Source organism: Capricornis sumatraensis, chromosome 3 (genome assembly GCF_032405125.1).
Source record: "Capricornis sumatraensis isolate serow.1 chromosome 3, serow.2, whole genome shotgun sequence".
NCBI lineage: Eukaryota > Metazoa > Chordata > Mammalia > Artiodactyla > Bovidae > Capricornis > Capricornis sumatraensis.
This window is the reverse complement of record NC_091071.1, coordinates 106480804-106508638: the sequence shown is the minus strand read 5'-3', so window position 1 is coordinate 106508638 and position 27835 is coordinate 106480804. Positions and strand designations below refer to the sequence as shown.

The following is a 27835-nucleotide window of genomic DNA, read 5'->3' as shown; positions in this document are numbered from 1 at the left end:
TGTTGGCCATCTGTATGTTTTCTTTGGAGAAATGTCTATTTAGGTCTTCTGCCCATTTTTTGAATGTTTTTTTTTTTTTTTTTTTTCACATTAAGCTATATTAGCTGTTTGTCTGTTTTTGGAAAGTAATCCCTTGCTGGTCGCATCATTTGCAGGTATTTTCTGCCAACCTGTAGGTTGTCTTTTTGTTTTGTTTATGGCTTCCCTTGCTATGCAAAATCTAAAACTTATTTTAAAATTTTTATTGGAGTATAGATGCTTTAAAATGTTAGTTTCTGCTGTACTGTAAAGTGAACCACCTATATGTATACACATATCACCCCATTTTAAAATTTTCTTCCCATTTAGGTCACCACAGAGCACTGAGTAGAATTTCCTGTGCTGTATGTTAGTTATGTGTTTTATACATAGTAGTGTATATATGTCCATCCCAATTTCCCAGTTCACTCCACCATCTCCCCTCCCCACCGGCTATACCCCTCATATCCATATATCCATAAATAAGAAAAAAAATGCCATTTGCAACAACATGGATGGACTTAGATTATCATACTAAGTGAAATAAGATAGACATATCATACAATATCACTCTATCACTCTATGTGGAATCTAATTTAAAAAAATGATACAACTGAACTTATTTACAAAATAGAAACAGACTTGCTGCTGCTGCTGCTAAGTTGCTTCAGTCATGTCCAACTCTGTGTGACCCCGTAGATGGCAGCCCACCAGGCTCCCCCGTCCCTGAGATTCTCCAGACAAGAACACTGGAGTGGGTTGCCATTTCCTTCTCCAATGCATGAACGTGAAAAGTGAAAGTGAAGTCGCTCAGTCGTGTCCAACTCTCAGCGACCCCATGGACTGCAGCCTATCAGGTTCCTCCATCCATGTGACTTTCCAGGCAAGAGCACTGGAGTGGGGTGCCATCTATGGGGTCAGATAGACTTATAGACTTAACAGATATAAAAAACAAATTTATTGTTACCAAAAGGAAAATGTGGGAGCAGGGATAAATCAGGAGCTTGAGATTAACATACATTATATGTAAGATTTACATACTACTATATATAAGGTAGATAACCAAACAAGGACCTAGTGTATATAGGACAGGAAACTCCATATTATGTGATAACCTATATAAGAATCTGAAAAAGAATGAAAATATATATGTATATGTATAACTGAATCACTTGGTTGTACATCTGAGGCTAACAACATTGTAAATCAACTACAATCCAATAAAATTAAAAAAATAGACCCACCTACCTATGGTCAATTAATCTGTGACAAGCAGGGGAAGAATTTACATTGGAGAAAGCCTTTTCGTTAAGTGGTGCTAGAAAAACTACATGTAAGAGTGAAATTTGAGCCCACTGTAACACCATACACACAAAAAAAACTCAAAATGGACCAAAGACCTAAATGTAAGGCTAGATACTATAAAATTCTTAGAGAAAACATAGAACAATTTTTGATATAAATTGCGGCAGTATCTTTTTTGATCTACCTCCTAGCGTAATAACAATTAAAAATAAAAATTGGACCTAATTAAACCTAAAATCTGGTGCATAGCATAGGAAACCATAAAAAAAGGAAAAGACAACCCTCAGAATAGGAAAAAAATATTTGCAAATGAAGCAACTGACAAGGGATTAATCTCTAGGATATACACACAGCTCATGTAGCTTGATATCGAAAAAACAACCCAATCAAAAAATGGGCAGAAAAATGGTATATTTGTTCTACTTTCTCAAGATTGCTCTGGCTATTGGTTCCATACACATTTTAGGACTTTTTTTCTATTTCTTCGAAAATGCCACTGGAATTTTGATAGGGACTGCATGAATCTATAGATTGCTTCAGGTAGTATGGCTATTTTAACAATATTAACTTTTCTGATCCAGGAATATGGAATTTCTTCCATTTGTTTGTGTCTTCTTCAGTTTCTTTCACCAAAGACGTGCAGTGTCAGTGTACAAAGCTTTCATCTCCTTGGTTAAATATATCCTGAGTGAGTGAGTGAAAGTCACTCAGTCGTGTCCGACTCTTTGCAACCCTGTGGACTATAGCCCACCAGGCTCGTTTGTTCATGGAATTTTTCAGGCAAGAATACTGGAGTGAGTTGCCATTTCCTTCTCTAGGAGATCTTCCTGATCCAAGGATTGAACCTAGGTCTCCTGCATTGTTGGCAGATTCTTTACCTTCTGAGCCACTAGGGAAGCCCTATTTGTAATGTTTTGATGCTCTTATAGCATTTTTAACTGGCATTTTGAAATCTGGCATAGAGAGAAATGATCTTCATGGGTCATTTCACCTCCAACTCTCATATAGTTCCCACACTGAGAATTTTCTCCCTAGAATTACCACTTTAGTTTGATCTAAAGAGCAAGCTCCACTCAAATCTGACCTACTTAGACCAGCCTCACTTGCAAATATCCCATGCTGGAGGAAAAGTAGCATGCTGGCTTCTCAGCTCTCAGCTGTGAGGGATCCTTGGTTACCCTGGCAATGAGGCAGAAAACTGCAAAGAGCCTGACCAGCAAAGCAGAAAGAAGGCCAAAGAAAGCCCAAGTAGTTTTAAAAATGAACTGTAAAATTTGATTTCATACAAGGGGCTTCCCAGGTGGTACAGGTAAAAAAATCTGCCTGCCAATGCAGGAGGTGCAAGAGACGTGGGTCAGGAGACGTTTGATCCCTGGGTCAGGAAGCCCTGGAGAAAGGGAATGGCAACTTAATCCAGTATTCTTGCCTGAAAACTTCCATGGACAGAGGAGCCTGGCAGGCTACAGTCCACAGGATCACAAAGAGTCAGACACGACTAAAAATACGCGTTACATCATGTCAATGAAATATTGTAAACTTAAAAAAACTCTGGAAGATTAATGACTGTATAATATTTATACAAATATGTCCTCCATGTTGTGAAATACAAGCTACTAATTAAAACTAAAGAGTACTCAAACTAATGTTACATCCAAACTATTTGCAAACAGACCTTTTGTGAATGTACTTCTCCCTTGACCCTGTACTTAGTGAGTTTTGACATATTGATTCTGATTCTCTCATGATTCTGACGTATTGCCAGATTATGTCTTGGTTTTCTCTCATCATCACTCTTTTATGTCTGAGTATCAATTACATTTTAATGTTACCCTTGCAGTTTTTAAATATTTATCTCCATCTGATCATACTTTAGAAAAAGTGTTTTATCATCATCATCATCCCTTTTAAAAGAGATTTCAGGAATACCCTTTTAATAAAATAGGACTTTAAAACCAGAAAATGATAACCTTGAGACAAAGAATGCTTTGACAGTAAGCCTAGTTTTATGCATTAAGACAAATTAAAAAATGAAGTTTAAATGGCATTTTGGTTTTTTAAAACACGTTTTAACAGTTACTTCAGCCAGAATCCCTGAATTGTCCACAAACACCATGGGTCCAATTAGGTTATTTTCAAAAGCATCTTTTCAATAAAGACAACTGGCTAAGAAATAAAAGAAAGACAACACTCAAAATATGCACCCCAGGTTCATTTTGGAGGCATTTAGTGAACAAGAATCTCTCCTGCATACTAAGCAAGGAGGTCATAATTGGTCTAGAATTCCTGAATAATGATTTTGCCTCCAAAATTTCCCTTATGGCTTTACAATGTTGCATTTTGGCATCTAGCAGTCTATGACCAATACTAACCCAGCAGCATTTTCCAAGTAATTGGGTATATTTTTCGAAAACAATCTATGCACAATACAGTGATTAAAGTATAGTCCGTGGAAATTGAAAGCTTAACAAAACTTTACTGAAATATAATGGATATCAAGAAGATCATAAAAATATTTAGTATTGTATTTCAGTTTGTTAAGTACTTTCAAAAAGTATTACATGAAAAGCATTTAACATTAAAAGGGAAGATGAATTCTTGATTTGTGTTTTGAAATTTTTCACTTTTAAAATATTAGACAAGCACAAAAAATATTTGGTGAATTCTCCACATACAAACCATATGTCATCCATTTAAAAATGTTTATGCTTCATTTCTTTACCAAAAATCGTGTGATGTCTGATCCATGCTTTGATGCTAGAGATTGTCTTCTCACCTGGCTTCTTTCCTTGGCTTGTTGGGCAGTTCTCTAAAAGTTAAAAAAAGTAATGCATGTGTACACATGTTAGAATTAAAGTACTGGCTATAGCAACTCAAAAACTCTGTTAATTCTGAAAAAAACATACATTATCACCACACTCATGTACCAGTGCTTTGCCCTTAGTAGGGTTACTAAGCCAATAACTCTGAGGTCTAGGTGTGTGCAGGGCCCACCTACCTCCTGTTCTCTGGGCTTGAAAGCCTTTCCCAACCTAACAGCCAAGCCAGTGCAAAAAAACAAAATGAGATAGAACAGAATTGGATTCGTTTGCTAATATAAATAACATTTTTCATGAGACTCTAAAAAGGTGATTACAAGAAGGCACAGCATTCTGTTTTGCTGTATCTTAATTTTCTTACAGATCTTGACTGTGCCAGCAGTTTGCACAGTTGAGAAATCAAATGACCTTTTGCCCAACTGAAGTCCATGCATGTGTGAAGTTATCCAGGTAGAAGGGGTACGGAGAGGAAAAAAAGGTTACAACTAAAACAAAGCCCTTTTTATGACATGATCCTATTTATGTAAAAGGCATTTACATAATTTTTACACAATAAAATTTGTGAATAAATTCAGTAATCTGAAATATTAAAAAGAGGCTAAGAAAGTGCTCATATGATATGAACACTGGCAAAGGATCTGAAAAATTCTCAAAATGTAAATACAGTTGATTAGCATTTTTATAAATATCAGGGTCTTTAAAGTAAAGCCTCTAGGTTAGCAATTTGAAAGCAATAAAAAATATGTTTCTGAAAAAGATTTTTTTCCCCCTTACCTAACCCATTTTGAAAAAATTACAAGTAAACAAAATAATTCTTTTTTCACCACAGCAGCAATACCAGTGCAGTTAAACAGGCACTTTTCACCACCAGGATCGAAGGAGCATATCTGAGTACGATCCTTTTGGAAAACAGCATGGCGAAAATTCATCTCCTGCAGTCTCAAAACTTGACTCAAAATCTTAAAACTTGACTCAATGATTTTACAACTGAGTATCTTAAGGAACAACCTCGAAATGTAAAAAATAGTTTGTATACAAAAAAATGTGGTTGGCAGCATTGTGTATATGAACTAAAGAATGTAAACAACTTCAGTGTTCATCATGATGGGAGTGGCGTAACTAATTACAGTAGAGATGTAGTCAGTAGACGAATATGCAGCCATTTTAGATGATAAACACTGAATGCTTATCATGGGAACGTGGGGAAATGCTTAAATTTTGCCATAAGTGGAAAAAAAGTTGGGTACAAAGTTGCACATTAAATGTATGCTGCTTTCTAAGATTATATCTTAACAGGTAGATCCTGCGACCTTTTGCTTAACTACCTGTTAAAAATTCATCCTAGTTGACAGACCATATTATGTTATTCTTTTCCTTTCATTTTAAGCACTAGGTAATTGCTCCAAGATGTACCAAGATTAATAGGTTTCATATTTAGGTCAACAGTGTAATGCCTGTATGTGGAACTGAGTTGGTCCTAGAGATAATTTATTCATGTTCTCAGATATTTCAGGACATATTTAGTTGCAGATGCAAACATATGCCACTGTCCCAATTCACTGAACTTCCAGTGTGAGGGTCTGGGTCTTCTCAAAACTGTGCAATATGTAAGTTGTATTCATTTTCTTCTAGGTAGTGGTGAAAATTTCCTGGTCCTAGAATAAATCGAAAGGGAAGCAGTTTCTTTTTCATCTGTGACTGAGAACTTGCATAGACCTCAAGAAAAAACTCAAGTGGTAGGTAATGAAAAGAATAAAACACATCTCAGATCCCAGACCATATAGATTCATCCGTATAATCCTCCACACCTGTATGCACAATTTCCAATTAGCTGTCTTAGTATGGAGTCAGATGTGTCTGCAGGCATCACTGACCTCTCTGTGGCAGACTGTGCAGAGGGTCTGCAGGTTGTCCAGGGAGCACTGCCCTCCTCCACCAGACACAGGCTTGATGTGGTCCACCTGCCAGAAATGCCCTTCCCCTGGGTTTCTTATCATTTCATTAAGCTGTAATAAGAACACAGCATCAGCAGTTTTCAACATACTGTGGGAACTGTTGGTTCTGAATTGTGCCATCATGTTTACACAGCAAAATCACAGGGAAAAATACATTAGGGTGGTTTTTTATAGCTTTTATTGTGAGAAAGAAAAACTCTCTAGGTTAGCAATTTGAAAGCAATAAAAAAAATATGTCTCTGAAAAAGGTCCCCCTCCCTTACCCACACCCATTTTGAAAAAATTACAATCAAGTATAAAATATCAAGCCTCCTTACAGATTGGGAAAAATCAGTTGCTTATGTACCTTTGAACTAGTTTATATAGTTACTAAAACAAAACTGATAAAAAGATTAGAAATGGAAAACTTCTGAGTATTACTGAACTCAAGTCTTTAATTGTTGACCTAAGTGCATGCCTACTTGTACCAGTGACAGTTTAATAGTGATCATCTAGAACTTTTGCAATTACCTGAGAACCTCCTAAGTTACATGGACTGGCATCAAATTTCTAGAACAAACCTCTGTAACTTGCATATTTGGAATAAACAAATATATTCATTTAAAGTAGACATTACCTAGGCCAGTCCTTGTAGACACACTTTATATTTAACCAGTGATGACTGACATTTAATTGGTATTATTTTAGCATTTGATCTGAGGTCACAGCTCACAGCATAGCAGTGTACATAGAGTTGTTTAAATGGGACAAAGATTAGTGTGCAAGTGGTTTTTATTTCCTTGGTCTTGAACAAGGAAGACTCTACAATCAACTTCATGGCTGCTGGCCATGGGAACCTGTGACACATCTCTGAAGTGCTTTAGGAAAGTTGTCAGGCCCTCAGACAGCACAGGGACCTTAACAGTGTCTGGCCCAAGAGCGCAGCCCGAGGAGGCAGCAAACTGGAGCAGTAAATGGTCTACCTGAACTCCACTGTAGATGGACTGATTTTCCCTCTTCTACACTGAACTTCCCAACTTTGGTTAGAAGATATATATTGATTTTTATTTTTGAGGTTGGCATTGTTAAGAGGCAATGTCATATGGCAGCCTTGTGCATAAAGCAAGTGGCATACTCTAAGGGAAAAAAACATCCATTTTGGTCGTCTCGTTTGTAACCAAATCTTTTGCGCTGAGCAGTCTCCACTGTGACATTTTGTGATCCAGAAGGTGCTTCTTTATTCTTCCCAAGAGTTCTAAATCACTTGGGGCCAGCTTTCTATGTCCTAAACTCACCTCTGGAAAGAATCACCCCGTGTCCCCCTGGTCGTCCCCATCTGTGCCCTGGGCACTGCTTATTGTCTAAGCACTCCTCGTCTAGATGTATGCTACGTCCTGTATTCTTGGACAGACTGCCTTCTAGACGTCCATACGTCATTTCTTTGTGTCTTTTGGAAGTCTCCACATGGAGGCAGCAGACAGTAGCTGGAGTCTGGCTGATGTCTCTGGGATGGGTGTCACATGCCGCTCACCAACTAGACTAGATCTTTCAGGAGCTCTGGATAATGTTAGGGGAATAGTGTATTTCTCTAGCTCTGAAAGTCATGCTATTTCATCTTTGCAGAAATGCTTATTAGTTAATTCAGCAATACTAAGTAAATAAAACTGTAAGATTTTTGCTGGAATTTATCCAATGTTTTTGTAGAGTCATTTTTAAAAATGAAGCATACATTTTACACGTTTTGCTCTAGTTTGAAGTTTAGAGGTGCCTGGATCACAACACTGAAAATCCAACTGAGTTTTGGAAGTCAAAGTGGATACTGAGAATACTGTGCTGAGAAGAGTATTTTATAATAAACTACATTTTACAATAGAATAAACAAATATAAGTTTCTTTCACATTGTAATGAATTACATTTTAGGGATTATCTGTTTACCCCTTCTTACTCTATATTAACATCATGAAAAGTGGAATGACCAGACCCTAAGTGCCTCCTAATGCAAAGTACCATCTGTTAAGATCTCTTCCCAAAATAATCTAATGAGAATCTAGTTAGGGACTTCCCTAGTGGTTCAGTGGTTAAGATTTTGCCTTCCAGTGCAGGGGGTACAGGTTTGATTCCTGGTTGGGGAGCTAAGAATCCACGTGCCTTGAGACCAAAGAATAGAAACATAAAACATAAACAATACTGTAACAAATTCAGTAAAGACTTTAAAAAATAGTCACATTAAAAAATGTTGGAAAAAAGAATCTAATTAAACTTGTAGATCTTATAACCATTATTCAGTAAGTCAGGAAGACAGAAACATGTCAAAGAACATCATGAGGATACAGGTCCAGAATGTGGACCACACACAAATCCAGAATGTGGGAAATCCCGCAGGCAAATGACCCGGTTTCTTCAACAATCAGTGGTGTAAAAAAAGGGAAGGGGTGATATTACAGGTTAAATGAAACATAAGAGGTATAGTGACCAAATCCAATGTGCAGGTCATATTTTGATCCTAATTTGAACAAAGCAATTTTAAAAAGGCATTTTTGTGATCATCTGGGAAACCAAACATGGACTTATTGTAACTGGAATTATAATTATGTTGGATGTGATTATGTATATTGGGCTATGGGTTTATATTTAAAAGAGAAAGACAAAGGGGAGGGAGAAAGAAAGTCTTCATCTGTGAAAGGTACATAATGAAAGTATCTAAGGGTGAAATGAAATGCAGTATGAGATCTACTTTAAAATAATTCCAGGAGAGAAGAAGAATCGAAGTGAGGGAAACATGAAATGAATAGCAAAATGTTGGTAAAGTCAGGTGACAGGTGTGTGGGTTCATTATTCTGCTTTTGTAAATGTATCTGAGAATTCCCATATTAAAAAGGTTTTAAGAGGAAAATGAGTCAATAGTCATCACTCAGTGCAATGCTGTCTTTATCAGTCAGTGATTAAAACTTACCTGTTCTAACGGGAGCTTTGAGGCCCAGGCAGCATCCAGAAGACTCTTCCTCTGACTTTTAGGGGCATCTCTCAGACGTAAAAAGAGTTCTTGTGCATTCAGATTACACAGCTGACACACACCATGTTCAATTTCAAATACTTTGGCTCGCAGGTAACTATTATTAGATCGAATCCAAAACTCCTCCTGACATTTCAGAGAACAGAACCGTGAATCCCAAGCATCTGCTTTACACTCTTGCTTAGTTTGGCAAGTGGGTTGCTGACAGCGAAGGCAAAGTGGATTTCCTTCGTTATCCACAGCCTGCAAATAGCCTTTGAATGTAGAAGCCTTCAGAATGAGATCACCTTGGGCCGTGCAGGGATTTAGAAATGGGACACATTCTCCACCTTCAAGAAATTCTCTAGAAGGGGCAAAACATTGAATAGGTAATTAATTAAGGCTTACTCTATTTTAAATCATTGTTACTTCATTTAAAGGTCTTCAAAGTTTCTGTGCTGACAAACAGTAAATATAGGGCATGCAGATTCTGTGATTCACTGTGGAGATGAAATATTAATAGCTAGTCAGCACTCTATTACACATCAAGGAAAAGAAAGAATGGTGTGTTCAGAAAAATTAATTTGAATACAAATACACTGCCTCTCTTTGGAACTTAGATGTCTTCAAGTTACACAGACTCTGAGGTGTCTGGAGAAGATGGAAAATGAAAAGTTAGAAAATGCCTCTTCAGTTTGGGAAAAGACAGGCCACCCTGCTCACTCAATGTGTTGGGTCACACACTTCATTAGGACCAGGAGGCCATCACCAAGATTTCCATGAACATCTGAATATTGCTGGCCTTCAGGAGACAGACTGTTCACAGCCATTCAGTCACAGAACCAGGGAACCAACAGTGCTGATAGAAATGAGAACGGGAGACTTGCTACATATGTGCCTCCTACAGGTAAACTCGGAGTTGATAGAATTAAAATTAGAGATGAAACATGGCAGGACATAAGCTTCCTTTGTTAAACTAAAGGAAAAGGTACATTATTCAAGAATGTTGAAAAGTCCTGCATGGGAGTTACAATAGCTACTTTGCTGTTAGAAGTGTTAAAAAAAAAAAACTTTTTATGATAGAAAGAACTCAAGACTGGGGGCCAGAGCCCAGATTGGACCTCAGTACTAGTATCTGGTAGCCTGGGGCAGGTCATATAACCCACTTGGCATGAGGTACCTTCTTGATCTCTAATTTCTAAGATAAGGGCATCAGGAGCCTCGCAGAGTTGCTAGGACAGAAGAGCTATTACACTGTGAAAGCTTTTTCTAATGTGTAAAGTGGTCACACAGAGGTAAACTATTGTTACAGAAATGAATACATTCATGTAAAGAAAGAGTCTTAGTATCACTATGCCGGACAAGTAAAAAACCTCTTACTTTGTAGAAGGGTCCCCTGGCCTGGGCCCCTTTGTGATCAGTCGGACATGCCCCCCGTCATTCTTCACCTTGTCCATCGAGGCTGCAGCAACATCTTCTTTCGTTATATATCTGAAACAATTACACATGAAGTGGATGTCCTTTAAGAGTTTCTCTATTTCATGTTCACACTGCTCCTTGCAAAAGCAGTAGGAGAAAAAGGAATATATAAGTCTATTCATCGTGCTAATACTTAAATTAGGGAACGGGAGTTTCTTCCTCTACACTGGTCTCCATGTGTGGTAAACACATCTCTTTGTGCCAAATAAGTTTTCTGAAGATTTATTTTTCTAAGAAATTCAAGAGTCAGTCAATATCCTTTGGACCAGTTTTCACTCGTGGGAAAAAAGGAGTGGGTGTGGGAATAAGAAATGATCAAATTCATGTATCACTGGCAGCTGTAGGTAAACTGCTTGCCAAGCCATGCAGAACATCTCTAACTGCATTTTTACCTACCTCTTGGCCTTCTCTTCAAGGCTCCTCATATCACCTTAATCAGTTATAATAGTGTATCATCGTATTTGGATAAAGTTATTCTCTTTAATCAGGTTCAATCATATTGTGTATAATCTCAAGGTGGTTTCCATTATTATCAGCTCATACAGGGTTTATGGAATCCTCCACTGAAACAAAGCCACTTTTGACAAGGGATTCAGAACCTTATTACACAACACTATCAATACCACATAATGGTTTAGGGACTGGAAGGAGAGAGGAAAGTTACTTCAGTTACAGGTGATGGGGGATTTTAAGTACGTGAAATGCAATTACCCAATTAATTCCTTCTAATTAGCATGGCCTAGTTTCTCGAGTGGTTTACAGTTTTCTTTAAAAATTGCAGTTTCCTTTAAAAATTACTCTAAACATGCATTTCTTCATATTTTCAAATACTTCATTTGGTAACTTGACAATAAAACCAAAGTTAAATCACAATGGAATTGTACAGTTTATAGGTAAAAAATTTTAAATTGCTTTTATATTGTTAAAGTATATTTAATAATTAACAGATTCCCTTTCTATAAAGTATGGTATTTTTGATTAGGTGATACAAATGCATATTTCAGAATTTTAAAGGCACACACTGCTGTGTGTGGTAATAATCAGCCTCCCTTCCATTCCCATCATTTTCTCCCCACTTCCCCAAACTACATCTTTTGCCAGTTTTCAATACATCCTTTTAGAAACAGTTCATTTTTTCTTTGTAAAGGTGTATAACTTTAATTTGGGGGCTTCCCTGATGGCTCAGTGGTAAAGAATCCACCTGCAGTGCAGGAGACATGGGTTCGATCCCAGGGTCGGGAAGATCCCCTGGAAGAGGAAATAGCAACCCACGCCAGTATTCTGGGAAAATCCCGTGGACAGAGGAGTCTGGTGGGCTACAGTCCACAGGGTCGCAAAGAGTTGAACACGACTGAGCACAGGAGCATGCATACCTTTAATTTATTCCTTTGTTATTTTTATGGTCATATAATTCACATATCATAAAATTTACTATTTTAAAGTTTACAATTCAGTGCATTTTAGTATATTCACAAGGCGGTAACATCATGACTATCTAATTACAAAACATTTTTATAACCCCAGAAAGAAACCCATAGTCATTAGCAGTCACTCTCCATTATATTTTTTTATTTTAAAAAACAAAAATAAATAAATGGGACCTAATTAAACTTGAAAGCTTTTGCATGACAAAGGAAACCATAAACAAGATGAAAAGACAACCCTCAGAATCAGAGAAAATATCTGCAAACTAAGCAACCAACAAGGGGATTAATTTCCAACATATACAAACAGCTTGTGCAGCTCAGTATCAAAAAAAACAAACAACCCAGTGAAAAATAGGCATAAGATCTAAATAGGCATTTCTTCGAAGACCTACAGATGGCCAAGAGGCACATGAAAAGATGCTCAACATCACTAATAATTAGAGAAACGCAAATCAAAACTATAATGAGATACCATCTCACACTGATCAGAATAGTGTTTATCAAAAAGTAATCTACAACAATAAATGCTGGAGAGGGTATGGGGAAAAGGGAACCCTCACACACTGTTGGTGGGAATGTGGAGAACAGTGTGGAGGCTCCTTTAAAAAAAATAAAAATAGAACTACCATATGACCTCAGCAATCCCATTCTTGGACATATACTGGGAGAAAACCATAACTCCAAAAGATACATACATGCCAGTGTTTATTGCAGCACTATTTACAACAGCCAGGACATGAAAGCAACCTAAATGTTTATTAACAGAGGAATGGATAAGAGGATATGGTATATATATACAATGGAGTATTACTTAACCATATAAAGGAAAAAACCTGCCATTTGCAGGCACAGATGGACCGAGAAACTGTCATACAAAGTGAAATAAGTCAGGAAAAGAAATACCGTATATAAATGCGTATAGGTGGAATCTAGGAAAATGGACAGATGAACCTATTTGGAAAGCAGAAATAGACACAGATGTAGAGAACAAACATGGACACCAAGGGAGGGGGAAGGGGGTGGGGTAAATTGGGAGACTGGGATAGACATATATATACTATTGATACTATGTGTAATATAGATAACTAATGAGAACCTTCTATATAGCACAGAGAACTCTACTCAGTGCTCTGTGGTGACCTAAGTGGGAAGGAAATCCAAAAAAGGCTATATGTATATGTATTAATATAACTGATTGACTTTGCTGTACAGCAGAAACACAACATTGTAAAGTAGCTATTCTCTAATAAAAATTAAAACGAAAACAAAAGGTAGAATAATATACACTAATCTTCACCTTGCTCTTTTTGCCTAAAGATACATTCTTGGAGAACTTTCCATATTAGCACACATAAGATCGCTCTATACTTTTATTTTATTTTTTAATTTAATTTTGTTTAATTTTATTTATTTATTTTTAATTTTAAAATCTTTAATTCTTACATGCATTCCCAAACATGAACCCCCCTCCCACCTCCCTCCCCATAACATCTCTCTTACTTTTAATGGTTTCATGTTATTTCATTATCTAACTAGTCTCTGATTAATGCCCATTTAGGTTGTTCTAGACTCTGCTATCCCAGATAATGCCGTAATAAACAGTCCTATCCCAAATATCCCTATTTTCTATACAAGAACTATCTGTAGAATAAATTCCCTGAAGCAGACTTGCTAAGTCAAAGATCCTGGGTGCTCTAAATTTGGATAGATTTTGACACATTGTTCTCTTCTGGGTTGGTACCAATTTATATAGTGCTCAGTTGTACTCTTGCCTGGAAAGTCCCATGGATGGAGGAGCCTGGTGGGCTGCAGTCCATGGGGTCGCGAAGAGTCAGACCTGACTGAGCGACTTCACTTTCACTTTTCACTTTCATGCATTGGAGAAGGAAATGGCAACCTACTCCGGTGTTCTTGCCTGGAGAATCCCAGGGACGGGGGAGCCTGGTGGGCTGCCGTCTACGGGGTCGCACAGAGTCGGCCACGACTGAAGCGACTTGGTGGTGGCAGCAGCAGCAGTTGTGCCTGACTCTTTGCGACCTCCTGAACTGTAGTCTGCCAGGCTCCTCTGACCTCTTGCTAAAAATTCCTTTAAGGAGTTTTCCAGGCAAGAATACTGGAGTGGGTTGCCATGCCCTCCTCCAGGGGATCATCTTGGCCCAGGGATCAAACCTGCATCTCCTGCATTGGCAGGTGGATCTTTTACCACTGAGCCACCTGGGAGGCCCTACCAATTTATAGACCCCACCAGCAGTGGATGCCAGTCCCTCACATTTACACTAGCACAAGGTAGAGCAGTTAAAACGTCTCTGCTAACGGTGACTGGTCTGCTGTTATAGCTTTAAATTTGAATTTCTCCTATTAAGAGGAATGATGACTATCTTTTCACATGTTTGCATTTCTACTTGTGTGTCTTTCTTAAAGCAAAAAGGAATCAGAGTGAATTCTTTTAGTATTCTTTAACTTGCCCTACACACACACACACACACACACACACACACACACACACACACACACACACACACACACACCATTTCTTCAATCATTCAGATTCTAAATGAACTTAAAAGCTTCCTAGCTTTGAGGGGCAATGAGATATTAAGCCTTGCCTTTGGTATTATTCAATGTTTAAAAGCTTAGAAACTTAATTCAGTAACTTTAAAAGATGCTGAGAAATTTATTCAGAGATTTAAGAACTAAAAATAACCTCTGGCTTTCCTACGAGATGTTTAAGTACAAATGTTTGGAAACTACAAGAAACAGATCAACCAGCCTCATAGTGGGTTTGTTGACAACTTTTCAAACGTAGTTGTGTTACCAATATTTAATTTTCCATTGAGGTCTGCTAAGTTCATAAACATACCAACTCTCAAACGGATTACGGTGAATCCCCATTTTGACAAATAGTGAAGGAAGAATGTTGTCTCCTGAAGTGATCTGGGGTGCGGATGGTCGTGGAAGATGCACCATGGAAGTTTTGCAATAAGAGAGGAGTGAGTTGGAAAGTGGCTGCACCAATGAGAACAGTGCTGGGCTCAAGGCTGCCGACCTGACCAGCTGTGGCTATATGATGAAAAGTTGGTATTCTAAACCCACAGGTTTCCAACTGAATCAGGCCTGCCCTCCAACAAGTGGGAACCCACTTAGGAACCTATACAATGGCTGGTGATACTGGCTTTCAGAGTGAGCTGCTCAAAAGCTGACTGCAGCCTCTGAGCTTGGGTATAACCTGCAAACAAGCAGACAAAAAATCACACTGGGAGATCTAGTTATTGCTTTTGGGAGAATTCCCCCAAAGTAATATATCTTTGTCTTCATTCTGAGGCTAGTCCATCTTTTCAGAGATGACTCCTCTCATCTCCTGCCTATTCTAAATTAAAATATGGCTGTTGGTGTGGCAGCTGAGCCAATACAGGGACCTAGGGAGTGTAGTTTCTAGCATAACACTTCTCTCTTTGTCTCCACTAACCCTGATGTTTCCAAGATGGCTGCCTCTCTGGTATAGTTTCTCTGGAAAGAAAACTATATTTTTGGGGGCTCCAAAATCACTGTGGATGGGGACTGCAGCCACAAAATTGGAAGAAAGGCTATGTCAAACCTAGATAGTGTATTAAAAAGCAGAGACATCACTTTGCCAACAAAGGTTTGTATAGCCAAAGTTACGGTTTTTCTAGTAGTTATGAAGGGATGTGAGAGTTGGATTATAAAGAAGGTCGAGTGCCAAAGAATTGATGTTTTGAACTGTGGTGTTGGACAAGACTCTTGAGAGTCCTTTGGTCTGCAGGGAGATCAAACCAGTCAATCATGAAGGAAATCAACCCTGAATATTCATTGGAAGGACTTGCTGAAGCTGAAGCTCCAATACTTTAGCCACCTGATGTGAAGAGCCACTTCACTGGAAAAAGCTCTGATGCTGGGAAAGATTGAGGCCAAGAGGAGAAGTGGGCAACAGAGGATGAGATGGTTGGATGGCATCACTGCTTCAATGGACAAAATTTGAGCAAACTCTGGGAGACAGTGAAGGACAGGGAAGCCTGGCATGCTGCAGTCCGTGGGGCTGCAAAGAGTCAGACACGACTTAGCAACTGACGACAACAACAGAAGGTGAACTGGCAGGATGAAGAGAGGGAAGGCATCCAGTATCTACCTGTTCCCCATACAGACCTCCAATTCAGTGCTGTTGTGTTGCCCCTTTCACACCTGCTTTCAGAGAGACACACTTCAGTTCACTGTGACGAGGCTTGACCAGCCAGGATCAGCATGCTTCCTCTGTCATCACCCTCTGCAGAAGCACAGGTTCCATTTTCCTGGCTCTGCTAAGTCCATGTCCCTGGAGCCCTCTCTCCCCACCTCTCTCATTAGTGACCAAGGTCTTCGGATCTACCTCCTTAACACCTCTCCTCATTCTCTCTCCTCCATTCCCATTTCTAATGCCTCAGTATAAGCCCCTATCTTTTTTTTCCAGGTCAACTCTGTCTAGGAGTCCCATCTCCTGGTATTCAATTGAACACTCACCCAGGTAATGTTGCAAAGGGATTTTGCAGATGTAATTAAGGTTACTAATCAGTTGACCTTAAGGAAGGGAGCAATTCCAAAAAAAAACCAAAACAAAACAGAAAGGGATTAATTCCAAGCATGGGAAGTATTTGACACATCATTGCTGCTTCTGAGACATAGGGGCCTATGTGCTAGAACTTAAGCCTCTAGAAGCAGAGGGTGGCTCCCCTGTCAATAGTCAGCAAGGAAAACAAAGCCCTACAGCCAGAAGAAACTGAATTCAGTCAGCAGCCTGAGTAAATGTGGAAATGTATCCTTCCCAGACTATCATTAAGAACCTAGCCAGCCAGTATCTTTTTTTCAGTCTATAAAATCCAGTGCAGAGAAACAAGTAGGGTCAACTCAGACTCCTGACTGAAAAGATTGAGAGGTAATAAATTCCTGTTATTTTAAGCCGCTAAACTTGGGGTGATGTGTTAGGGCAGCAACAGGAAGCTAATGCCACTTGTCTCCCACTTCACGTCTTGCCCTTTCAATCTAACCTTCCAACTGGGGCCAGGGGGAGCTCTTAAAAAATACAAATCTGACTACTTACTCCACTGCTTTTTAACACAGCTTTATCTTTAATATATCACCTATGTATAATATTTATAAATAATACTGTGTATCTGACTTAGGCTTGCACTGATTTTATGACTTTTGCCTTTACACCCTGACCAGCTGTCTTTCTTAGGTGGTGCTTCCATGTCTGCTGGAGAGGAAATAACAGGATGTGTTAGAAGTGGTTGGAATGAGCTGTAAATTCAGTTAAGAAGGGAATTATGATTGTGTAAAGAGAAGGCCAATACTTAGGTATGTGTGTGTATGTATATTTTTATATAAAGTAATATATAGTCATGGGAAAAGCCAACCAGTACAAAAGAGTTGAGGCAAGAGTCCAAAACTGGCAGCTCATGGATAAATCCAACTAGTCGAAGGGCTTTACGTGACTCATACAGTGTTTAATTTTTAAATCTAAATTTGGGTGACATTAGATAGGTTATTACTTTCTAATTTGCTATAGTTTCACCCCTTACCCCATCCTTTTCTAGTTTTACACCTGACCTCATTCATTCATGTATGGTTCCTTGCTTTATTTTTAGCCACATGAGTCTGTAATCCCGGTGGGAAGTGTAAAGTCCCTGCAATCTTCACAAATCCCTAATCATATGGTCTAGAGCCAGATCTCGCAGCAGTGGCACCAGGGACACTGTGAAACAGGTAACTGTTGGGAAGAGTGGCCCTGTTCCCTGCAGGCTTTTTGGCAGTACCCCAGGCCTCAACCCAATAGATGGTCTCAGCTGTATCCCCTAATCATGAAAATCTAAAAAATGACCCCTAAGATTGCAACCACAGAAGAAACTGCCTCCAGCTGAGAACCATGTGTTAGAAAAACCTCTGACACCAGTTCCTAAGCTATCTTCCCCAACACTATGTCGCTAATAGCAATTACATATATTTATGTCTCCATCCTTTTTGTTTTTTGTACAGGCTTCCCAAGTGGCACCAGTGGTAAAGAATCTGCCTGCCAGTGCAGGAGATGTGGGAGATGTGAGTTCAACCCCTGGGCCGGGAAGATCCTCTGGAGGAGGGCATGGCAGCCACTCCAGTATTCTTGCCTGGGAAATCCCATGGGCAGGGGAGCTTAGTGAGCTTTGCAGTCCATGTGGCTGCAAAGAGCTAGACAAAACTGAGCAACTGAACACAACAAGCTTTTTATACACTTATTTTTACCCTTAACGATTTTCCATGTTCTCATATGATATTTTGAGACACTAGAAGAGGTCTTCACAGTATGAGGATTTAATGTACTTAACCAACTGTATTAGATACAGTTAATGGATTTTTGTCACCCATGTGCATAGAAAAAGCTAGAGATGATAAAAATGCTGGATGTGAGGATGAAGAGAGATTACAGGTATATGAAGAAAGCAAGAGCTAAAGAAAGGGCCTTTTCCTGCCAGTAGTGCTGCTTGGTTTGGTGCTTTGTGATCTCTTCCAAAAGAGAGCTGGGCTATAGAACAGCTGCCAGCTTTTCCTGGGGATCTTTGCTTCACACTGACAAAGAGTCTACAGAGACTGGGGGTTTCAGATCACACAAGGGGATGTCTCTGTGAGGCAAAGATGCTGCTGCTGCTGCTGCTGAGAAAGGAAAGGGAGCGTGTAGAGATTTGAAAGGCAGGGTACATCATGAGAAACGCTGGGCTGGAGGAAGCACAAGCTGGAATCAAGACTACCGGAACAAATGTCAAGAACCTCAGATATGCAGATGACACCACCCTTATGGCAGAAAGAGAAGAGGAACTAAAAAGCCTCTTGATGAAAGTACAAGAGGAGAGTGAAAAAGTTGGCTTAAAGCTCAACATTCAGAAAACGAAGATCATGGCATCTGGTCCCATCACTTCATGGGAAATAGATGGGGAAACAGTGGAAACAGTGTCAGACTTTATATTTTTGGACTCCGAAATCACTGCAGATGGTGATTGCAGCCATGAAATGAAAAGACACTCCTTGGAAGGAAAGTTATGACCAACCTAGAGAGCATATTCAAAAGCAGAGACATTACTTTGCCAACAAAGGTCTGTCTAGTCAAGGCTATGGTTTTTCCAGTGGTCATGTATGGATATGAGAGTTGGACTCTGAAGAAAGCTGAGCACCAAAGAATTGATGCTTTTGAACTGTGGTGCTGGAGAAGACTCTTGAGAGTCCCTTGGACTGCAAGGAGACCCAACCAGTCCATTCTAAAGGAGATCAGTCCTGGGTGTTCTTTGGAAGGAATGATGCTAAAGCTGAAACTCCAGTACTTTGGCCACCTCATGCAAAGAGTTGACTCATTGGAAAAGACTCTGATGCTGGGAGGGATTGGGGGCAGGAGGAGAAGGGGACGACAGAGGATGAGGTAGATGGATGGCATCACCGACTCGATGGACGTGAGTCTGAGTGAACTCCAGGAGTTGGTGCTGGACAGGGAGGCCTGGCGTGCTGCAATTCATGGGGTCGCAAAGAGTCGGACACGACTGAGCAACTGAACTGAACTGTTATGATGAAGGTGAAACAGTTACAAACCTGAGATAGTCAACCTTTCCTATTAGTTTGTTTCCAACCATGGGCATGATAATTGTCACCTTCCCCTAGTAGGGGCTTCCCAGGTGGTGCAGTAGTAAAGAACCTGCCTGCCAGTGCAGGACACACAAGAGACTCAGGTTCGATTCCTGGGTTGGGAAGATCCCCTGGAGGAGGAAATGGCAACCCATTCCAGTATTCTTGCCTGGAAAATCCCACGGACAGAGGCGCCTGGTGGGCGCCTGGGGTCACAAAGAGTCAGATGCAGCTGAGCACACATGCACAGCCTACTTGGGTGGTGGTACATCAAACAGAAGCAGCTACCACACTGTATCACACCCAAGATTCATGTCCCAAGAGCACAATCAACTTGTGAGTCTGGCCTCTCTCTTGATGAGCAGGACTCATAGTGAGCAAGATCCAGACACTTTGATTTTCCCCAGCAGATGTGACCAAATTCACAAAATATTTAATTCTGTTGCTACAAAATATGCTGTCTTTTTATGTATCATATTCTCTTAATCCATCAGAATTTTGTTAGTGGTCACATAAAATGTCTGACACTCCTGTAGAAATAACTGTGACAAACAATAAAATACAAAATGAAGAAAGACAACTCATACCTCTTGGTGCTGTTTTGTTTGGTTTGCTGCTTTGCGATCTCTTCCAGAGCCAGAGCTGGGCTGCGGAACAGCTGCCCGCTTTTCCTGATTATCTTCTGCTTCATGGCAGTTAGACTACTCCATTCTCGAACAAACCTCAAGATCTGGTGGAAAATGAGATAATGAAAAGAGTGTAGAGCTCGCTGGGCATCTTCCGTTGAAAGCGAGGCTACGTATAGCATCTGGAAACAGATGTTTTATTATAACCCCAAATAGGCTGAGTCTCACAGTTTAAGGTTTTCTTCAGTTTGATGCAGCTTTCCTACCTTTGTTGTGAACCATCTATGGCCAGTTCTGCAGAGGTCTCTTCCAAGCCATCAGCTCTCTATAGACACCATTTAGGACACTCAGCACATGTCCCTCATGCACAGAGACCAACAGCAATAACGTGCTCACTGACACCAAAAGCACACGTACCCCAACAGTGGCCGAGGCAAAACTGGATCTTGGGGACAGTGGCTCTTGTGGTGACAGTGCAATATCTGGGCGTGGTTTGTACCTGACTGCCTAAACTCTCACGGGACAAAAGCTGTCAATAATAAATCTGGGACATTTCATTAGGGCTACTGTTACTCTTACTTATTAGTCAATTATACATAATTGGCTATTTTCTGGTAATCTGAGCATCAGCATTAGATGACACCAAAGAAAACAGCTCATGGCTACCTTTTCTTTTAAGATGAGTGCAGCTGACCACAGCCAATGTTTTCATTTCTGCTCAAATGCAAAAACATAATCACTGTATTCTTGTAAACAGCACTATGCTGCATGCTGGCTCAGCCCCCACACACGCTGACCCTCCTTAGCAGTGAAGCTCAATCAGCACAGATCAGAACGAAGGCCTCCCCAGCAGGTACATGACCTGCGGCTGAACCCTGGTGCCTCCCATAAGGAATGGAGTCCCCCCACATGGTGTTATTCCTGCTCTCAGAGCTCGTCAGTGTTAGAACTTAACCAACAAAGATAAAGTGTGATTCTGTCAGATACCAACCTCACAGCTGCTAATCCTGTGAATGAGAAAATAAATGATGTGAGGATGAGTCTACCCACAGAAACAGCAGCCCGAGGTGTGATCGTTCACCAGGGTAACAGATTTCACGTTTATCCTGGTAATTCGTAGGCACTGCCTGGACTGATTAAAGTGCACCCAGTGATCTGACTCTGCAGCAGGCCACAAGTTGCTCTGCTTTTATCAAACTCAAAAATGGTCTTTAAAATTACTCAACAAATTTTCATTCAGAACAAATGTGCAGGATGGTTCTTACCAGGGAGCGATTTTGTTTCAGCTGAAAGCTTGCTGGTAAATCTTCCCACAGGTCTAATTTTATATCCAAAGGAATGAAATTACAGTTCATCTGGTTTCCATCCTGATTATAGATGAGGAAGTCAGTATTAATCCATTTTGTCTGTAGGCACTAATAATTATTTTAAAAGTAAAGAATGCTATTACTGCATTTCATGCCCAGTCTTCTAAACTGATAAACTGAGGCAGGTGATTCCAGACAAGATTCCACCCATATTGCCCCCACTGAGAGGATACAGAGCCCAGGAGGGGGCCAGGCCCTCTGAGAGCCACCACTACATTTGGTCTAAGGGTAAGCCATACCATGTAGAGAGGTGTCATCAGTCAAACATGAAGTATTTTTTTTTTATAAAGCAAAAGAAGAATCTCTGTATATAGAAATCTACTGTATAAACAAAAGTTGAACCCATATTCTGCCTAATTCTCTCAGCCAGAAAGAAATGTTACAGTTACCACAGTCACTTTGGGGAAAGAAAAATACACAAAAAGTACTTACATAGTGATTAAAAGTTCCGATGTGTAACTGTTATTCTGGCTGGGGTTCTGGCTGAAGTGAACAGTTTAGAGGTATAGTATTAACATGACATAAGATGCTAAACGTCTGTCACTGCTCTTCCTTTTCAAGAGTGTTCTTTTAGGCACTGAATGGGGGTTTTTATATGAATTTCTGTTTCTAGATTTTATTTCAGGTCTCATAAGGTGAACAGAAAAGCTTTCTTCTGAACTCTGCTGTAGCTGTGAAAATCCCTGTTGACATTTGACCTGCTTAGTGTCTCCGGTTTAGAAAATTGATTGAATAATGTTTCATAGCAAGGGGACACGTAAGTATTTAGAAGAGTGGTAAAAATGCACTCAAGACTGTTGAGTGAGGTCAGGAAGGTGGCTGCGGTATTTGCTTGGTGGCAGGCACACTGCTTTTCATATTGCTCAGGGGGTTCTCGTACGGATGTGAGTTGGACCATAAAGAAGGCTGAGTGCCGAAGAATTGATGCTTTCAAACTATGGGGTTGGGGAAAACTCTTGAGAATCCCTGGGACAGCAAGGAGATCAAACCAGTCAATCATGAAGGAAATCAACCCTGAATACTCATTAGAAGGACTGGTGCTGAAGCTGAAGCTCCAATACTTTGGCCACCTGATACAAAGAGCCAACTCACTGGAAGACTCTGAAGTTGGGAAAGATTGAGGGCAGGAGGAGAAGGGGGCACCAAAGGATTAGATGGTTGGATGGCATCACTGATGCAGTGGACCTGAGTTTGAGCAGAGTTCTGGGAGATGGTGAAGGACATGGAAGCCTGGCGTGCTGCAGTCCATGGGGTCACAGAGTAGGACACGACTTAGCAACTGAACTACGACGAAGGCACCCTCTACCCTCTACCATTTGCAGTTTCTCTCCAGTCTCCACCAGAGGAGGAAATACCCTGACATGATGATCCAGGATACAGAGCCTTTACTGTATACAGTAAGAAGTTTAAGGGCTTCTGAATTTGTGTGTGTGCTCTGCCTGGGGTCTGCCTTCTGGATTCTTGACCTTCTAGCCCCTGGGAGAGCCATTCTCTGTTATTCTTAGGTGATGGTCTCACAAAGGGCAGGAGGTGGCTCAGACACTTAGACCTGTCTCTAGAGCAGCGGGGGGCTTCTTGGTGCTCCCCGAGTCTAGAAGTTCCACATGGCAGACCAAGGCTGAAGCCTTTAAGGGAAATGTGTCCTGCCTATTTTCATTCTTGAGTCGCTCTTGGAAGTGGTCCCACAGTGGAGGTTGCTTGGAGCTTCTGGTATTCATGATCCTAGCCGTCTCCTAATCTTCTAGCAGTATCTTCTAATATTCAGTTAGAACTAAAGATTATTACATGGTACAGCATCTATCTGTATTTAATAATTTGGTTTAGCAGAAAACCCATAATTGAGTTTGGGCAGGCCCAACCTAACTTATCTTTAAAATGACATTATTTCAATAGAATGGCCCATGTGTTTAAAAACTCACAAATCCTATTTTATGATTCATGGAAAGATTAGAAGTTTGAAACTGTAGATCAAGCAAAAGTGTTCATAAATCTCAGGAATTGTTTTTTTCTCAAATACTCATACTAGTGAACCTTGGCCAAAGATTCTCACATGGTCTCCAAGACCCTTCAGAAGATCCAGAGAGACGTAAGTTTTATAATACTAGTGCAACACCATTTGCCTTTTCCACTGCTGTTTTCTTGGGAATGTCCAGGGAAGTCTTCCACGCAGAGGCAGATCTGAGAATCCCACCGTCTTCTATTATGACTTCAGGAGAAACTGCTAACGATGTAAAACAATGCCACTCTTTTCACTAAACATTATTTTTGTTTTGGAAATTATAATTATTTTTCACAGAGATATGCTTCTTATGTAAGTATGCAATGGGTTTATTATTGCTAGCTTGTTAATTATTATTTTTGGTTGTGCTGGGTCTTCGCTGCTGCGCTGGGCTTTTCTCTAGTTGTGTTGAGTGGAAGCTGCTCTTACGGGGCACAGGCTTCTCACTGTGGCGGCTTCTCCTGTGGCGGAGCACAGCCTCCAGGCGCATGGTGTTCAGTAGCTTCAGCGCACGGGCTTGGCAGCTGATGCTTGCAGCCTCTAGAGAGCTTGCAGGCTCGTTAGTTGTGCAGCACAGGCTTAGCTGCTCCACGGCATGCGGAATCTTCCTGACCCACGGATTGAACCCGTGTCCCCTGCATTGGCAGGCAGATTCTCATCCACTGCACCACCAGGTAAGCCCTATTATTGTTAGTTTCACATGGATAAATATTTTAGTGTTTCTGTTTTAATTTCAAATACAGTAAATACCAAGAGATATAACCCACATGGGGTTTCCCTGGTGACTCAGTGGTAAAGAACCTACCAATTCAGGAGACATGGGTTCCATCCCTAGGTCGGGAAGATCCCCTGGAGAAGGAAATGGTAACCCACTCCAGTATTCTTGCCTGGAAAATCCCATGGACCAGAAGCCTGGTGGGCCATGGTCCATGGGGTTGCAAAAGAGTTGGACACGACTTAGTGACTAAACAACAACAACATAACCTTTGGGTCCCCAACGAATTTTAGGAGTGCTGAGAGGTCCTGTGACTGAAAAGTTTGAGCGCTGCTAACCCAGGCCATGAGCAGTCATGCTATTGAAACTTCCTAGAGTTTACTCAGCAAGTGTGGGCAGGCTTAGGCTTCTGTGAGGATGCTACTGCTGCAGCTGCTGCAGGATCAGTGCAGGAGGCAACTCGGAGTGAGAGTTCACCAGGGCCAGGCACGGTGCTAAGGGCCTCCCAGGAATCAGCTTACTTTGTCCCGGCAACAACTGCTCCATATCTTACAGCTGAGGAAGCAGGCACAAGACCCCACAGTCAGCAGCAGATCTGAGCTTAAGCACCCTGGCCCTGGAGTCTGCACACTCTTTAACCACCATGCTGTTTGCCACTCTTTGTCTTTAGATTTAACAGAGGAATCTGAGAATTAGCTTTAAGTAGGAAAAGAACTCACTACCCATCTCACTGCTAATAAAATTATCTCCGTTGGAACATGAAAAAAGGAAGCCTTGTGTATGTTTCCAGAATCCACATGATGCCTACCTTAGTATAGATGTGAATCCGGTCAGTATTCCTACTTGCACAAAACATCAGGGTATCATACACTGGCCAGTTCTTCAACTGTTCTAATGAAGAAGATAAAAAAGAACCTGAAAGCAGATCTACCCTCTACCCAGAACAGCTTACTTTAATCCTGTGTGGGTTAGGATGATGAAAGAGTTATATCAAATGTATCAGCACATTTGACAAAGAACATGTACCTGGGCATGAAATAAACATGGCAGGTGATCTAAGAGCACACTGGCTTATATGGTAACAGTTGCTTTGGAACTTTTGCTAATGATCCAACAAGAAAAAAAAAAAAAATTCAGCATTTACTTAAAAAAAAAGATAACCACTAGGCATAAGGGAGATTTTCCTACCCTGAAAGAGTCCTTATCAGTCTTGAAGGAGTCTAGAATCTATCCCTATTGCTACAGAGGGTTTAAGTTGAGACCGAATGAACACCATTTTGATTATCCATAGCAAGACTGCTATGTGGAGGGCCACTTAAATGACTGATGCCTTATGGCCCAGTGCCTCACATTCACAAAAGGAGATGAGTGAACAAGACGTCTTTCTCACCATCTCTGTTAATTTTTTTCTCAGTCCTACTGACCAATATATTCTGCAGAAAGGATAGGGTTATCCAAGCAGATCTAAATAATTAGTTAGCACTTATCAAGCACTTACAATGTGCCTGGTACTGGTCTAAGTACTTATATGAACACCTCTCAGAAACAAGTTGTGCATCTTACAGAGGAGGGGAAGCAAGGCACGTTAACCTGCCCAAGGCCACTGGTAGCAGAGCCCAGTAATCTGGCTCCAGAGCCTATGCTCTTAACTTCTGCCATGGTTCCCAGTGACCCTTTAAAGTATTTTTCCAGATCTACAAGTCTATGATTTATCTGCAGTATCACCTATTTGAATATTTCTAATTGAGACATCAGTCACTTTACAAACTTAGATTGTGGATTATCCCCATATTTCATAAATTCAAAAATGTATGCTTTCCCCACACTTCAATATCTCTGAAATTGGCATGTCTTCCAGTCAACAGCTGTGGCATTTTACAACCATAGTTGGCTAAGTGACAGCCGTAAGGTAGTTTTCACTGCCTGAGCATGAGCTTAGTCATAACTACAACACTGTTGACACTTCGACACTATACTTGAGATATATGCATTGTCATTTCTGAGGGTTGATTTTGTTTACCTTCAAAATGTCTTCAAAATGTTTTACTATGGTTTGGGATTGAAATGAAAAGTTATCATGTACATCAAAAACCTGCATACAGGATGAGAAAGCGTAAATTTATTAAAGAAGCAAACATGCATCACTGGAGGAATACCCAGTCACTGTGTCACAGCGAAACCGGCAGTTTCTTTATTTTGGCTGTGGGTCTTCGTTGCTGAGCAAGCTTCTCTCGAGTTACGGCAACTGGGGGCTGCTCTCCAGCTGCAGTGCCCAGGCTTATTACTAGGCTGGCTTCTCTTGTGTGGGGACAGGCTCTAGTCCATGGGCTCAATGGCTGTGGCCCACGGGCTTCGTTGCCCCAGGGCACGTGGAATATTCCCACACTGGAGATTTCACTTGTGTCCCCTTCTTGGCAGGTGGGCTGCTATCCACTACATCGCCAGGGAAGTCCCATCTTTTTCTTTCTTAATGTACATAAAATAAGTGCCTATCATAATCATCGTCTCCAGATTTGAATAACTATTGTTAATACTTAAAGATCAGAAGTCACTCTTTGATAAAAAGCCTTATGAGAACAACTCCAAATCAGCTGATGTTTTTTGGTAGCTACTAGTTACATCAGGGAATGTATTTTTCTTTTCTTTTTTTTTCATGAAGTATAATTTAATGGTTCCAAACACCAGATAGCATCTTTTGAAGATACGGCCTTCCTTCCAGACCCTTAGAATTCCAGTTAGAATGAAGCTACAATTCCAGAGTGGCATACACCACTCTGGTTCTAAAAGAGCATACGTGAGTAGAAGCATTTTACTATAATGTCCCTTCTCCTTCTTCTGTTTTTCAAGGAAATCTGTGTTAGTGGGCAGATGTGAAGAATATCACTTCTGCAGCCCAGTGATCTGAGACGTAAAGAAGGAAAAAAGAAGAGGGAATAGGTGTAGGGGAAAATACTAGCATTGTCTATGGATGAGGCCAATGCAAATTTCACCAGCAGAATAGAATTTCTAAAAGTCTGGTGATTTTTGAAAAGAATGTGTAAGTAAAGCTAACATACATCTTCATCAAGGGACCAATTTGTAACTAACAAGCAAGTATTTCCCTGCTGTAGATGGACAGTATCATGGCCCAGCTGATGACAACTGCCAGTCGCCGATTCTGGGTCTGATGTTTTGTTCACTGACCTGGACACTGTCCGAGAGCAATGGTTTCATCCTCACTGGGGGCACCGTCACAGTACACACAAGGGAACTAGAGACAAAATGCCTGAGTCCAGACTGTCTGCTTAAAGGCCGTTAAAATTAACAGACCTGAACAGAATCTATTGTGAGATAGTTTTGGGAAGACCTTGAGGAATTAGAGGAAAGGAAAGCTGAGTACAGAAGAAAGGAAGACGCCTAGAGTTTAGAAATACTTAATAAACATTTCATTTTAGAGCTATGAATCCAACGCCGAATTATATCTATGTTTAACTTCCCTGGTGGTTCAGACAGTAAAGAATCTGCCTGCCGATGGGAAGAGCCCT

General features: G+C 40.5%; 1 protein-coding gene across 1 annotated transcript in view; it reads right to left on the bottom strand.

The window, feature by feature from the left end:
- Window positions 1-4013: 4013 nt before the first annotated feature.
- ZRANB3 (zinc finger RANBP2-type containing 3) overlaps window positions 4014-27835 on the bottom strand; it is a 289988-nt gene continuing 266166 nt past the window's right edge. Inside the window, exons 16-22 of the mRNA XM_068969046.1 lie at window positions 25120-25202; window positions 21496-21597; window positions 20192-20334; window positions 10447-10557; window positions 9028-9430; window positions 6014-6145; window positions 4014-4129 (exon numbers count right to left, since the gene is read on the bottom strand). Of these exons, the coding sequence (XP_068825147.1) occupies window positions 4031-4129; window positions 6014-6145; window positions 9028-9430; window positions 10447-10557; window positions 20192-20334; window positions 21496-21597; window positions 25120-25202 (1073 nt within the window). The 3' untranslated portion in view covers window positions 4014-4030. The remainder of the gene's footprint in view (window positions 4130-6013; window positions 6146-9027; window positions 9431-10446; window positions 10558-20191; window positions 20335-21495; window positions 21598-25119; window positions 25203-27835) is intronic.